Genomic DNA, 14,188 nt, shown 5'->3' with positions numbered 1-14,188 from the left:
TCAGATAAAAGAGGTAGACTGTTGGGGGCGCCTGGGTGGCTCAGTTGGTTACGCATCCAACTTTGGCTCAAGTCATGATCTCATTCTCCGTGAGTTTGAGCCCCACATTGAGCTCTGTGCTGACAGCTCAGAGCCTGGACCCTACTTCGGATTCTGTGTCCCCCTCTCTCTCTCTCTGCCCCTCCCCTGCTTGTACTCTGTGTGTCTCTCTCTCAAAAATAAACATTAAAAATAAATAAATAAATAAAAGATAGACTATGGAATTATATGTATAAATGGTCTCAGCTATATATAATAAAATAAATATGAGCATGAAGAAATAAACATAAGCATGGAGAAAAGTATGCCAAATTGTTAATGGACTTTGTCCTGGGTAGGATTATGGGCTTTTCTTCATAATAGTATATTTTTCCCAGATTTTCTACATTGGGCATGTACTTTTTTAATAGAAAATAAAGAATAATCATTACCCCCAAATGCAGAAGATCAGCTATAGGAGAGCCAAAGAACGGGAAGATAGATAAGTCAATGTGAATCATCATGGCTACCGAAAAAGCAATTTAGAATATAAGCCTTACTGACAATCAGTAGCATCACCACGTGCTGTCAGATTAGTCCTGTCTACTGGTAGCCTCTATTGAGTTTCCCTGGACTCAAACTAATGGAAGTCTCAATATAGATTCTGAAATCTAAGGACACTTTTATTTCCCTGGGATTGCTTGTGAAAGTGTAGCCTAAGCCTTTGATCTGAAAAATCTTACTTTTGCATTTATAATCACAAACAGATGAAGATAAAAGTTTTAACTTCATAATATTACATTTGCAAATACGTAAAACTACCATATGATCAATTGTTGCCTCTTTAATTTTGCTTCTACAATTATGTGTTTTATTCTTCTTTTTCCATAGGTGCATCATAAATGCAAAAGACTGAAGTTTTAAAAGAGGACAAAGGGTTTGCTGCTAAGATGAATCTGAGCAATACGGTATATTTTGTGCCATTCACAAAAAGGTATCATCCATAGATCCATGATACAGCTTTCTTCTATAAAACGGGAAGAGATTATGTCTTCTGGTTTTTCTATAGTTAATATTTATTATATTTTTAACAAAAATGGTAAAGTAAAAATATTGAATTGGAATAAAATTTTTTTACTTTCAAATTCTTTTTTTTTTTTTACAGATTTTCATCATTCTCAGTTATAGCTTACAATTTGGAGAAATATTTGTTTGAAAGAAGTATGCTTACCTAAATTTTCTTGGTTCCCATTATCAAATTATCTTCTGGAAATATATACTGCCTTTTTTGTTGTAAAGTTTTATGATTAGACTTTGAAGTAACATAAGATTTTTCATATCACTTTTACTCTAATTACAGAAGTAATAGGCTTTGCAGAAAATTTAGAAAATACAGATAAGCAGAAAGAAGAAAATTTAAAATTACCTGAAATCCCTACACCCACTTCAGATAAAACAAGCCTGTACGGAAATCGAAACTTGGAAATCCCTCTACCTGCTTACATCCTGCCTCTTTTGCTAAAACGAAACAAAAAGGACATTGCCTTATATAAGTTCCTAGAAGGATATTACTTGGTCCAAGAATGTACCCATTCTGTTCTTCTGGCAATGTGTAAAAATGACTGTTTCCTTATACCCTCACCCAAAACTGTATCTTTTCTCTATTACTTTGTCAGTTTAGTAGATGAAATTAGTTGTCTTATTATTTTAGTTTTTGCTTCTTTGATTACTAGTGGAACTATATGTATTTCATATCGTTAGTAGCCACTGCTAATTATTTTTTAAATTTCCTATCTGTGTCCTTTGACTATGTGGGTGGATGTACATATATGTTTGTGCTTACTTATATATATGTTTTCATTGAAGTATAATTGTGCTTACTTATATATATGTTTTCATTGAAGTATAATTAACATACAGTGTTATATTAGTTTCAGGTATGTACAATATAATGATTGAATACATTACTAAGTATGCATCAAGATAAGTGTGCTCTTAATCCCGTGTTTATCTATTTAACCCTTCCACTCACCCATCTCCCCTATAGCAACAACCACCAGTTTGTTCTTTGTATTTAAGAAGGTTTTGTTTGTTTGTCTCTTTTTTCCTTTGTTCATTTGTTTCTTAAATTCCACATATGAGTGAAATTGTATGGTATTTGTCTTTCTCTGACTTATTTCATTTTGCATTATACCCACTAGGTCCATCCATGTTGTTGCGAATGGCAAGATCTCATTCTTACTTTTACAGCTGAGTAACATTCCTGTGTGTGTGTGTGTGTGTGTGTGTGTGTGTGTGTGTGTGTGTACACATCACATCTTTATCCATTCATCTATGGACACTTTAGTTGCTTCCGTATCTTGACTACTGTAGGTAATGGTTCAATAAACATAGGCGTGCATATATTTTATTGAATTGGTTTTTTATTTTCAGTGGGTAAATACCCAGTAATGACATTACTGGAGCATATAGTTACTCTGTTTCAGTTTCTTGAGGAATCTCTATACTGTTTTCCACAGTGACTGCCCCAATTTGCATTCCCACCAACAGTGCATGAGTGTTTCTTTTTATCCACATCCTCACCAATACTTGTTATTTCTTGTGTTTTGATTTTAGCCATTCTGACAGGTATAAGGTGATATTTCATTGTGGTTTTGATTTGCATTTCCCTGGTGATGAGAGATATTGAGCATCTTTTCATGTATCTGTTGGCCATCTGGATGTCTTCTTTGGAAAAATGTCTTTTCAGGTTCTCTGCTCATTTTTTACTTGGGCTATTTGAGTTTTATGGGTGTTGAGTCCTATAAGTTCTTTATATATTTTGGATATTAACTCCTTATCAGATATATCATTCACAAATATCTTTACCCATTCAATAGACTGCCTTGTCATTTTGTTGATGGTTTCCTTCTCTGTGCAAAAGCTTTTTATTTTGGTGTAGTCCCAATAGTTTAATTTTGCTTTTTTTTTTTTTCTCTTGCCTGAGAAGACCTGTCTAGAAAAATGTTTTTATGGCCAATGTCAAAGGAAGTATTGCCTGTATGTTTTCTTCTAGGAGTTTAATGGTTTGGGGCCTCACATTTAGGTCTTTAATCCATTTTGATTTTATTTCTGTGTATGGTGTAAGAAAGTGGTATAGTTTCATTCTTTTGCATGTAGCTGTCCAGTTTTCCCAGCACCATTTGTTGAAGAGACTGTCTTTTTCCCATTGTATAATGTTGCCTCCTTTGTAGTAGATTAATTGGCTATGTAAGCGTGGGTTTATTCCTGGGTGCTTTCTCCTGTTTTATTGATCTTGTCTTTTTTTGTGTCAGTACAATTCTGTTTTGATTACTACAGCTTTGCAGTGTATCTTGAAATCTGAGATTGTGATAACTCCAGCTTTGTTCTCCTTTCTCAAGATTGCTTTGGCTATTCGGGGTCTTTTTTGGTCCCATACAAATTTTAGTATTATTTGTTCTAGTTCTGTGAAAAATGCTGTTGGTATTTTGATAGGGATTGCATTAAATGTATAGATTTATTTGAGTAGTGTGGATATTTTAATAATATGGTTCTTCCATTTCATTAATATGGAATCTCTTTCCATTTGTTTGCATCATCTTCAGTATCTTTCATCAATTTATATAGTCACCTGTCTGATATTAAGAATAACTTTTAACCAGCATATATTTTGCAAGAATTATTTCTACTTTATTTGCCTTTCAGTTTTGTTTATTGAATCATTCTGAAACAACCTTACTGATGTATAAGTGACATACAATAATCTGAACATATTTAATGGATATAATATCTTTTACCAAAATATGTATCTGTGAAGATAGTAAATCTATCCACCATTCCCAAAAGCTTCTTAATACCCCTTTTTAATCCCTCCATCCTACATCTTCTCATTCAACCCTATCCCCAAGAAACCACTGATGTGCTTTCTGTTACTTTAGATTAGTTTGCATTTTCCAGAATTTTATAGACATGAAATCATAAAGTATGTACTCCTTTTTGGCGGGGGGGGGGAGGTCTGTCTTCTTTTCACTCAATGTAATTATTTTGAGTTTCATTCACATTGTAGCATGTGCCAGGAGTTCATTTTCTCACTGTGATGCATTCTATTATCTGCATGTACCACAAATTGTTTATCTGTTCCTTTGTTGATGGGCATTTGGGGGCTATTAAAAATAAGGCTGCCATGAACATTTGTGTACCTGGCTTTGTATGGTCATATGCTTTCATTTTTCTTGGGTAAATACCGAGGAGTGGAATGGCTACATCATATGGTAGATATAGGTTTAGCTTTTTAAGAAGCTACCAAACTTTTCCAAACTCTATCATTTTTACATTCTCTCAAGCAGTATGTGAAAAAGGTATTTGACACCCTTGCCAACACCTGGTATGCCCATTCTTTTTCATGTTAGCCATTCTAATAGGCATGTAGTAGAACCTCAGGTTTTAACTTGTATCTCCCTAATGAATAGTGATATTAAGCATCTTTTGTTTTGTTTAGTTGCCACCCATATATCTTCCTTGGTGAAGTGTCTATTTTTTTTTTAATTTTTTTTCAACGTTTATTTATTTTTGGGACAGAGAGAGACAGAGCATGAACGGGGGAGGGGCAGAGAGAGAGGGAGACACAGAATCGGAAACAGGCTCCAGGCTCTGAGCCATCAGCCCAGAGCCTGACGCGGGGCTCGAACTCACGGACTGTGAGATCGTGACCTGGCTGAAGTCGGACGCTTAACCGACTGCGCCACCCAGGCGCCCGTGAAGTGTCTATTTTAATCTTTTCCCCATGAAAAAAAAATTTAAGTTTTTTTATTTATTGAGAGAGAGACAGAGACAGCACAAGTGGGAGAGGGGCAGAGAGAGAGGGTGAGAGAAAGAGAATCCTACACAGGCTCCACACTGCCAGTGCAGAGCTTAACACGGGGCTCAAACCCACGAAGCTGTGAGATCGTGACCTCAGCCGAAACCAAGAGTCAGACACTTAACTGACTGAGCCACCCAGGCGCCTCTAATCTTTTTCCCATTTAAAAAATTGGGTTGTTTACTTTCTTTTTATTGAGTTTTGAGGATTCTTCATAGTTTCTGGATACAATTCCATTATGAGACATATTTTGCAAAAATTTCTTCCAATCTGTGGCTTGGCTTTTCATTCTCTGAACAGAGGTCTTTCAAAAAAGCATGTTTTTAATCTTGATGAAGCCTAATTTATCAATTACTTCTTTTATGGATTATGCTTTTTTTATATGTCTAAGAAATCTTTGACCCAACATCAGAAAGATTTTTCTTATGTTTTCTTCAAGGATATTTTTAACTGTATGTTTTACATTTAGTTTTATAATCCGTTTGGAGTTAATTTTTGTGATGGGTAGGCATGGATCAAAAAAGATCCCTTTCTTTGTATATGTTTATACAGTTTTTCCAGCACCATTCATCAAAGACTTTCTTCACTGAGTTACCTTCACACCTTTGTCCAAAATCATTTGTTCACAAATGTGAGGGTCTCTTCCGGACTTTGTTTTGTTACACTGATTTGTTTGTCTATATATAACAGTATCACCCTGCCTTGATAACCATAGCCTTATGATAAATCTTGCAATTAGATTATGTCAGCCCTCCAAATTTGTCCAGCCCTCCAAAGTTGTTTTGCTTATTTTATGTCCTTTAGCATTTTCATATGCATTTTAGAATCAACCTCTCAATTTCTTTTTCTAAAGAACAATTAATATTGATTCTTCTGACCTATAATCACAGTTATTTCTCTTTTCAGTCTTTAATTTCTGTCACCTTTATTTTGTAATTTTCAATGTATAGATCTTGCACATTCTTTGTCAGATTTATCCCTATGGATTCATATTTTTGATGCTATTGTGATGTTTTAAAGATTTGATTTCCGTTCATATATAAAAGTAAAACTGAGTTTTAAACATTGATCTTGTATTCTGCCACTTTGATAAAATCACTTATTAATTCTAGTAGCTTTTTGTAGATTGCATTGAATTTTCTACATAGGTGATCATGTTATTTGTCAGTAAAAGTCTAACGTCTTCCTTTCCAATCTTGATGCTTTTTAAATTTCTTTTTTCTTGCCTTATTACACTCACATACCATCCAGCACAATATTGCAGACAAGTCTTGAGAGCAGACTTCCTTGCCTCATTCCTGATCTTAGGAGGAAATCATTTGGTCTTTGATATTACCTATAAATATTTCATAGATTTCTTTTATCAGGCTGGGGATATTACCTTTTATTCCAGGTTGGCTCAGAGTTTTTATCAGGTTTGAATATTGGATTTTGTCAAATGATTTTTCTGCATCTATAGAGATGATCATTTTGCATTTTTTTCAGATTGTTGATTTGGTGAATTACATTGATTTTTGAGTGTTAAACCAACTTTGCATTTCTGGGATGAATCCCACCTACTCGTGATATATTATCCATTTTATATGTTATTGAATTTTATTTGCTGTAATTTTGTTACAAGTTTTTGCATCTATATCTGTCAAGAATTTGGGGGCACCTGGGTGGCTCAGTTGGTTGGGCATCCAATTTCAGCTCAGGTCATGATCTCACAGTTCTGTTTGTGAGTTTGAACCCCCCCGTTGGGCTCTGTGCTGACAGCTCAGAGCCTGGAGCCTGCTTTGGATTCTGTCTCCCTCTCTCTCTCTGCCCCTACCCCGCTTGTGTACTTTCTCTCTCTGTCTCTCTCAAAAATAAATAAACATTTTTTAAAAATTATATATATGAAGAATTTTGATCTGTTTTCTTTATTGTAATGTTAGTTGTTTCTGGTGACAGATAATAAATCCAGTCCCCATTACTCCATCTTGGCTGGAAGCAGAAGTTCATTTAAGTTCTAGAAGTTATTAATCGTATGTAGTCAGACTTACTGATTTTAGTTAACAACTTTTGCCTCTGATATCTTGCTTATTAACTAAATATTCACCTGCAATTTATTTTAGAAGTTTTTATGGTCTCATTTTTTTATATTTAAATATTCATTTCTTTTGAGAATTAATTTAATCTATAGTATGACATAGTGATCTATGTGTTTCCTCCAAATGATTATCCATAGTACTTAGCTTTACTCACACTGATGCCAAAATATTCAAAAGTTTAGAATATATTTTCACGATTGAAAAGATTTTACTTCTCATAAGTTTAGTTCGTAGATCTTTTTGTTTTTCTTAAAAACAATCTCATAACTTCTTTTTTTTTGCAGTCTTCAAAAGGGGTATCTTTGACATGATGCATTGTTTCTCTTTTCTTTTCTCAAACATAAGCAGTGGTGGCAGTAGCACTTTTTGAATATTAGTTGTGTATTAGTCACTTGATCGACAACTAGACTTAAGTCACTTTTTCAATAGTATTGATATATTGACTTTATGCTTGATTATCAGCATTCATGGATTGACAGGATGACCTTCCATGATTATAGGCATAGTGCTGCAGGGGAATCCCTTTTTCCTGTTTAAAACCTTCAATGGCCCCCCAGTATACTTAGGATGAAGTACAAATTTCTTAATATTGTTTAAAAGGTTTACTGTGATTTTCCTTGGCTTAACTCCAGCTTCATAATTTCTCCTTCCAATTCTACCATACGTCCATATTGAAAGAACTACTTTTATTTTTCCTTAAAAAAGCATGCTTTTTCATATCCAAGAAAAAAGAGACTGGGTCACCCAATTATATGCTTCTATTAATTGTTTTTTTTCCTTTTTTATCATAGCAATCATTTATAACCATTTTGTTATTTGTATCATTATAGTGTAATATTTATTCCCCCACTGGACTCTAACTAAGCCCTTTAAGGACAGGGACAACATCCCATTTGATGTGGGACCAACACCCAGTATGTGCCTGGCATACTAGGCACTTGACAAATATGTGTTGAGTCAGGGAAAGGGTTGACTGGATAGATGGATACTTAGGGTGATGACCTACATATTCTAATGCTCTAACTAGACTAACCATATGAAGTAATATACAGTGTCACCTAAGGCTGTCATATCACAAGAGAAAAATTCTTCTTAGCACTAACTAGTTGTACTTCTTTGTTAATGACCCTCTCTCTTCTCTTCTCCTTGAACGAAGCCTATTGGCTCACGTTTTTAAAAGTACAATTTTATTGGCCAATAACTAAATTTCTAGCATAGTAATCTAATGGGTCAAGCAAGAAACAGAAACTGTCCCGTGTGTTGGAATGATTGATTCTCTTGGGAGGTGGTATTTATAATAAAAAATATAGGTGAAAGTTAATATTTCAATATTTTTCAAAAAATACAAAGGATGTATGCCAACTATGTGTAACTATTAACAACTAACATGTAAGAATGTCAAAATAATGTGCTTTTATTAATAGAAACTTTGAACTCAGAATGTTTTGTATAGCAGTCAAATAACCTGCCTCTTCAAGTGAACATTTAGCATAGTCTCCAAATTATGGCAATTTGTTACTTAATTACCTGATGTGTATGTCCATATTGTATATTAAGAGCATGGGCTTTACAGTTTGATCTGGGTTTGAGCCCCAGTCTGACAAATACTACCTGCCTGATAATGGGGGAGTAGGCACTTTCAGTCTTCCTTAGTTTGTTGTATAAAATCAAAATAATAAAGTCCTGCATTATGAAGCTGTTGTAGAGATTAAAGAAAATAACATATACATGTATGGAATGCTTAATGAATGTTAGCTGTTATTATTTCAATGTTAATTAGACCAAAATGCTTTTAAAAATAGATTTATTGAGGTACAATTTTAATACCATGCAATTCACTCATTTAAAGTGTACAATTCAAAAAAATAAAATAACAATTCAGTGGTTTTTAGTATATTAACCGTTGTGCAGCCATCACCGCAGTTTTCTTTTTTTCACAGTTTTAGAACATGTTCATCCCTCTAAAAAGAGAGTCCATTCCTTTTAGCTATCACCCCCAAACTCTCCTTCCCCCAGCCCCAGGCAACCAATAATCTACTTTCTGTCTCTATAGATTTAGTTCTTCTGGGTGTATTATATAAATGTAATTGTGTAACATGTCATCTTTTGTGACTGGCTTCATTAACTTGACATTGTGCTTACAAGTTTCATTCATGTTGTAGCATATATCGGTAGTTCATTTCTTTCTATGCCTGAATAATATTCCACTGTATAGATGTACCACATTTTGTTTAATCATTCACCAAATGGACATTTGGATTGTTTTCACCTCTGGCTACTATGAATCATACTGCTACCAATATCCATGCACACGTTTTTGTGTGGACATATGTGTTTATGTTTTGGGCTTATACCAAGGAGTAGAATTTCTGGATCAAATGGTAACTTGATGTTTAAGTTTTTGGTGAACTGCCAGTCTGTTTCCCAATGGTTTCACCATTTTGCATTCCCACCAGCAGTGTTGGAGGCTCTAATTTCTCCACATCCTTGCCAATAGTTATTTAAGTTTTTGATAGTAGTCATCATAGTGGGTATAAAATGGTATATTACTGTGGTTTTAATTTTTATTTATCTAATGAATAATCAGAATATCTTTTCATGTGTTAATGGTCACTTGTGTATCTTTGGAGAAATGTCTATTCAGATCCTTTACCTGTTTTTCTTTTGAGTTATTTGTCTTTTTATTATGAAGTTGTAAGACCAAGATGCTTTCTAATATTAATTTGTATTGCAGCCAACCAAGATGTTTTAGAAATAAGTTAATATCAAATCTTCTTTTTCTACAGGTACTAAAAACTTACCACCCAAAAATTTTATAAATGAGAGATAAGGCTGAGTGGGATATCAAAAGCAAAACGTTTGCAAATACCGGTCACCATGCCTAAAGGGGTGCCAAAGGACCCAGAGATTGCTGATCTCTTCTACAAAGATGATCCTGAAGAACTTTTTATTGATTTGCATGAAATTGGACATGGAAGTTTTGGAGCAGTTTATTTTGTAAGTAATTTTAGAATGGTTTAGAGAGATTAAGTTAGGGAAGTTTGAGTTGTACACATTCTATTACTTGTAAAATATACTTAGTTTTAATGTTTATTCTACAAATTAAATGTCTACAGTGGAGGCAAACAGTCATTGCTGAAAATCCAGTCCTAGAATTCTAGGCATTATTAAAGTCAGTGGTATCTATATCAACTGATTCTGCTATCAGGGTACTCCAAAAAATGTTCTAAGCTTGAATTTGAGCCCTATGCATTTTCGCTATATGCCAAGCTCTTTTTTGCCTCAGGGCCTTCCTATATGCTATTTCTCCACCTAGAAAACTCAGCACATTGCATCCCCATCCCTGCCTAACTCTTGCTTATCCTACAGATTTCAGATTAAGTCAGCTTACATCCACAAGATTGCCTTTCCTGTTCAACTTTCCAGCACTAAATTAAGACCTTTATGACCTCATAGCACCCTGTGCTTACACATTGTTGCGTTTATCATGGTTATAATTAAATAATTATGTGTGAGAATTTTTGAGTCATGTGTGTCTCTACCCCGACATAAGCACCATGAGGACAGGGGTTCTGTCTATCTTATTCATTGCTATATGCCCAGTATCCTGTATAATGTCTGATAGTAATAGGTACTCAATAAATGATGGACAGATGGGCAGATGGATGGATGAACATTATGGCCACACCGACAGATGGCCTAACAAAGATTTTTAGGAACGTTTCATGTCAAGTCAGTGTTTTAGGTTAAAGGGTACAAGGCTTAGCCCCCTAAAGTCAGTTTGAATTCCCAGAATGTGATTATCTTCTGATGAGAAGAATGAGAAGTGGCTGAAATGTTACCTTAGCTCATCACCTGAAATTCATTGCAGAAAATTTAGTTGGTCATTTACTTATTTAACCTTAGAAGTTTGCCTCCTCAAAGTCACAAAAACTTCCTTGAGAGCAAAGTAATCCATAAAAGCAAAGTAATATTTAAGTACTACTTATTGCTTGTTTCTCTTCTCAACCTGTTATCGAATCTGTTTTGTTTTGTTTTGTTTTAACTCTTTGACTTTTAGGTGATCTTTTATGTTTTGACATCTAGGTAGGGCTTATCTTCAGTTGTCCTTCCAAATGAGATTTTATTAATTGCATGTTTAGCTCCTCTTTTTGCTTCTGGCCAAATCTTCAGCCTGGGTTTTCCCTGAACTCTTTCTCATCCCTTCATGTCTGCGCTCAGCACTACTACATTTCTCCTTGACCCCCCTCTAATACTTGGCTTCCACTCAAGTACATTTTATCTTTGAGTGACCGTCCATGGCTGAAGAGGGTGCTAATTTTCTAGTCAACACTTCTCTGTTAGTCTTTAGGCTAAGAATAGTATTTAAGGCCCAGTCAAAGTCCTGTCTTCCTCAGTCACAGGGATGCTTTTATTTTAAGTCTATTTATTTATTTGCTTATTTATTTACTTAAAGTAATCTCTACTCTTAATGTGGGGCTCGAACTCATGACCTCAACATCAAGAGTCACATGCTCTACCAACTGAGCCAGCCAGGCACCCCAGGGATGCTTTTTTTTTTTTTAAAAGGACTTTTAAATTACAAATATACATACAGAAGTGTGCATAAATACATACCCATATATCTTAATATACAATTTAAAGAGTAATTAAAAGGTAAATCCTTTTATAAACACCAGTCAGTCTTGGTGTTTTATAAACACCAAGAAATAGAATATTTCCATCACTCTGGAGGCCCCACTCATATTAGGAGAGTCCACTATTTTGAATTTTATGGTGATTATTTTCTAGTTTATCTTTTTTTTTTTTTTTTTTTTTTAAAGCAGGCTTCACACCCAGCGTGGAGCCCAGTGCGGGGCTTGAACTCATGATCCTGAGATCAAGACCTGAGCTGATACCAGGAGTTGGACGCTTAACCAACTGAGCCACCCAGGCACCCCTCTAGTTTTTCTTTATATGTAACCCACAATATAATTTGGTTTTGCCTGGTTTTGAACTGTTTAAAAGTGGAAACCTTCTGTATATGTTTGTTGGTGGCCTATTTATTCTGCTCCAAGACACTTTCCTCAGCCACCTTTTCTTACTTTCCTTCTATTTATAACTCCTTCATCCTCTCAGAGTCTCTCTTGGCCAGAGTCAGAAGGTAGTTCCAATCTCTATTTGACTCATATTTTAAAAAGCAGCTAAACCCCTCTCAAAGTTCTCCTTTAGAATGACTACAATAAGCCAAGCATGTTTTGAAACTTACTAGCAAAGCTTTGGACTAGGGACCTACTTTATAATAGGCCACAGAAGACCTACTCATTCATTTGCTGTTTGATCTAAGGCCTCTTTAGCCAGAGTATATGCCTTTTGAAAATGAGGACTGTTTCTATTTCTTTACAACTCTAAAGGCTAGCCAATGCCCATTTACAGTAGGCACTAAATATATGTTATTTGTTGATATGATAGATGGGAGAAATAATAAAGATATTTGGGTGGTTTTGAAAATGTAATCATTAACTATATTGTATATTGTATTGCCTGTATACAAAAGTGAGTAGTACAGGCCCATATATACCCATAAGGCACTAAAAAACAGATTAAAGAAGAATTAACTTACACTTTACTGTAAAATTTAGAAAAACTTTAATTTTTTATCTATAATGGTCATGTGGTAACACCTTAAAAAAACAGATTTCTCACTGGCCACAATAATGTTTATGTGTAGTTCCTCCCTCACTGTTAATAGATTCTTCCTCTTGTCACTCATACCATGATGACCAAGAACCATCATCTCTTCTTTGGGCAATTGCAGTAGCATCCCAGCCCATCTCTGTGCATCCATTCTGGTCTCTGTTTAGGCTGCTGTCCACACTGTAGTGAGCTTAGGGGAAAAAAGAAGTGAGTCTAATCACATCATCTTTTTCTGTAAAGCCTCCAGGGGCTCTCTGTTCTTAGACTGAGATCAAAACCCTTACTGTAGCCAGCCTTCAAGGTCTTCCATGATGTGGTCCCTGTCTGTACTTGAGACATATTCCCACTCATTCTCATTGCCCTCGCTATAATATAATAGCTTTCTTTTGACCATTGTCATAGGATCTTCACATAAAGTGTTCTCTCCGAAATGTTTCCCCTTCCCCTTCTTCTTAACTCCTGTTCCTCTTTTAGCTCTCAGCTGAAACCTCATTTCTCAGGGAAGCCTTGCCTGACCTGCCAGAGTCACATCCTCCCATTTTTGTTTCTCAGAGCAACACATACCCTTCTTCCTAGCAACCGTCACAGTTGCAATTTCACATTTGTTTGTTATGATATTTTCATTACTCTCTATGCTACTATACAAGAGATAGGTACTGGGCATATTTACTCACTTCTTAGCCCCATACCTGACAATTTTTGAATGCCTATTAAGTATTTGTTGAATGAACAAATGAATCATAAAGAACTCAGAGAAGTTGGTACTGCTAATTAGTACTTTTCATGAATCCTAGCCATGCTAGCAAGCCATTAAGATCAGATTCCAGCAACCAACATTTTTATACCTAAACACTATAATTGTGTTAGACTTTTTGTAGTTTACAGCTTTTACGCAGAATGTTGCCAAGAAATATGTTTAAAGTGAATTGTAAGCTGGCACAGCTCACATAGAATCAATCAACTGAGAATATTTTCAGAAAAAAAATGGAAGCTATTAACTTGGTAAAATATCTGTGTGTTTGGATTTACATAAGTAATGCAGAAATTAGCAGTATTAACACATCAGACAGTAAGAAATTCTATATTAAAGGAAAATAGAAACAGGCTGGGCATGATTATTTTTGTATTCACTTAAACACTATGAAGCTTCTACGTTTCCACTGTTGCCTTGTTGAACTTAACATATCTTCTATAATCCACCTAAAGCTGATGATTAAGTTCTGTTCTTCTGGGTATACTTATTACCTTTCAGTTTTAGTTGAGACTTAATAACTAAGGCAAAAAGAAAAACTTATTTTTAATGTTTATGTTTCTCTATAAATTAGCAACAAGTGGACAGTAATCTAATTGTAGCTGGAAATGGTTAAGAAAATATCAGAAACAGTACTCTAAATATTTTTTGAATCAATGATCTTGCTTAAACTCCCTGAGATCATTAAGACTATTGGAAGTGTTAAATATGAATAATAAGTTTTAAGAATAACACTTGAAATTTTTTAAAAAGGGGACACCTGGATGGCTCAGTTAGTTAAACATCCAATTCTTAATTTCAGCTCAGGTC

General features: G+C 34.8%; 1 protein-coding gene across 3 annotated transcripts in view; it reads left to right on the top strand.

The window, feature by feature from the left end:
• The window catches only part of TAOK3 (TAO kinase 3), a 181,645-nt gene that overhangs the window by 83,407 nt on the left and 84,050 nt on the right, over window positions 1–14,188 (top strand). For all 3 annotated transcript variants that reach the window (XM_023241471.2, XM_019814602.3, XM_011287798.4), the window contains exons 2-3: window positions 910–1,012; window positions 9,738–9,948. In XM_023241471.2, coding sequence (XP_023097239.1) covers window positions 9,829–9,948 — 120 coding nt within the window. In that variant the 5' untranslated portion in view covers window positions 910–1,012; window positions 9,738–9,828. The remainder of the gene's footprint in view (window positions 1–909; window positions 1,013–9,737; window positions 9,949–14,188) is intronic.

This window comes from Felis catus, chromosome D3 (genome assembly GCF_018350175.1).
Source record: "Felis catus isolate Fca126 chromosome D3, F.catus_Fca126_mat1.0, whole genome shotgun sequence".
NCBI lineage: Eukaryota > Metazoa > Chordata > Mammalia > Carnivora > Felidae > Felis > Felis catus.
Note: the sequence above shows the minus strand (reverse complement) of the source record. Positions and strands in the feature narration are given on the sequence as shown.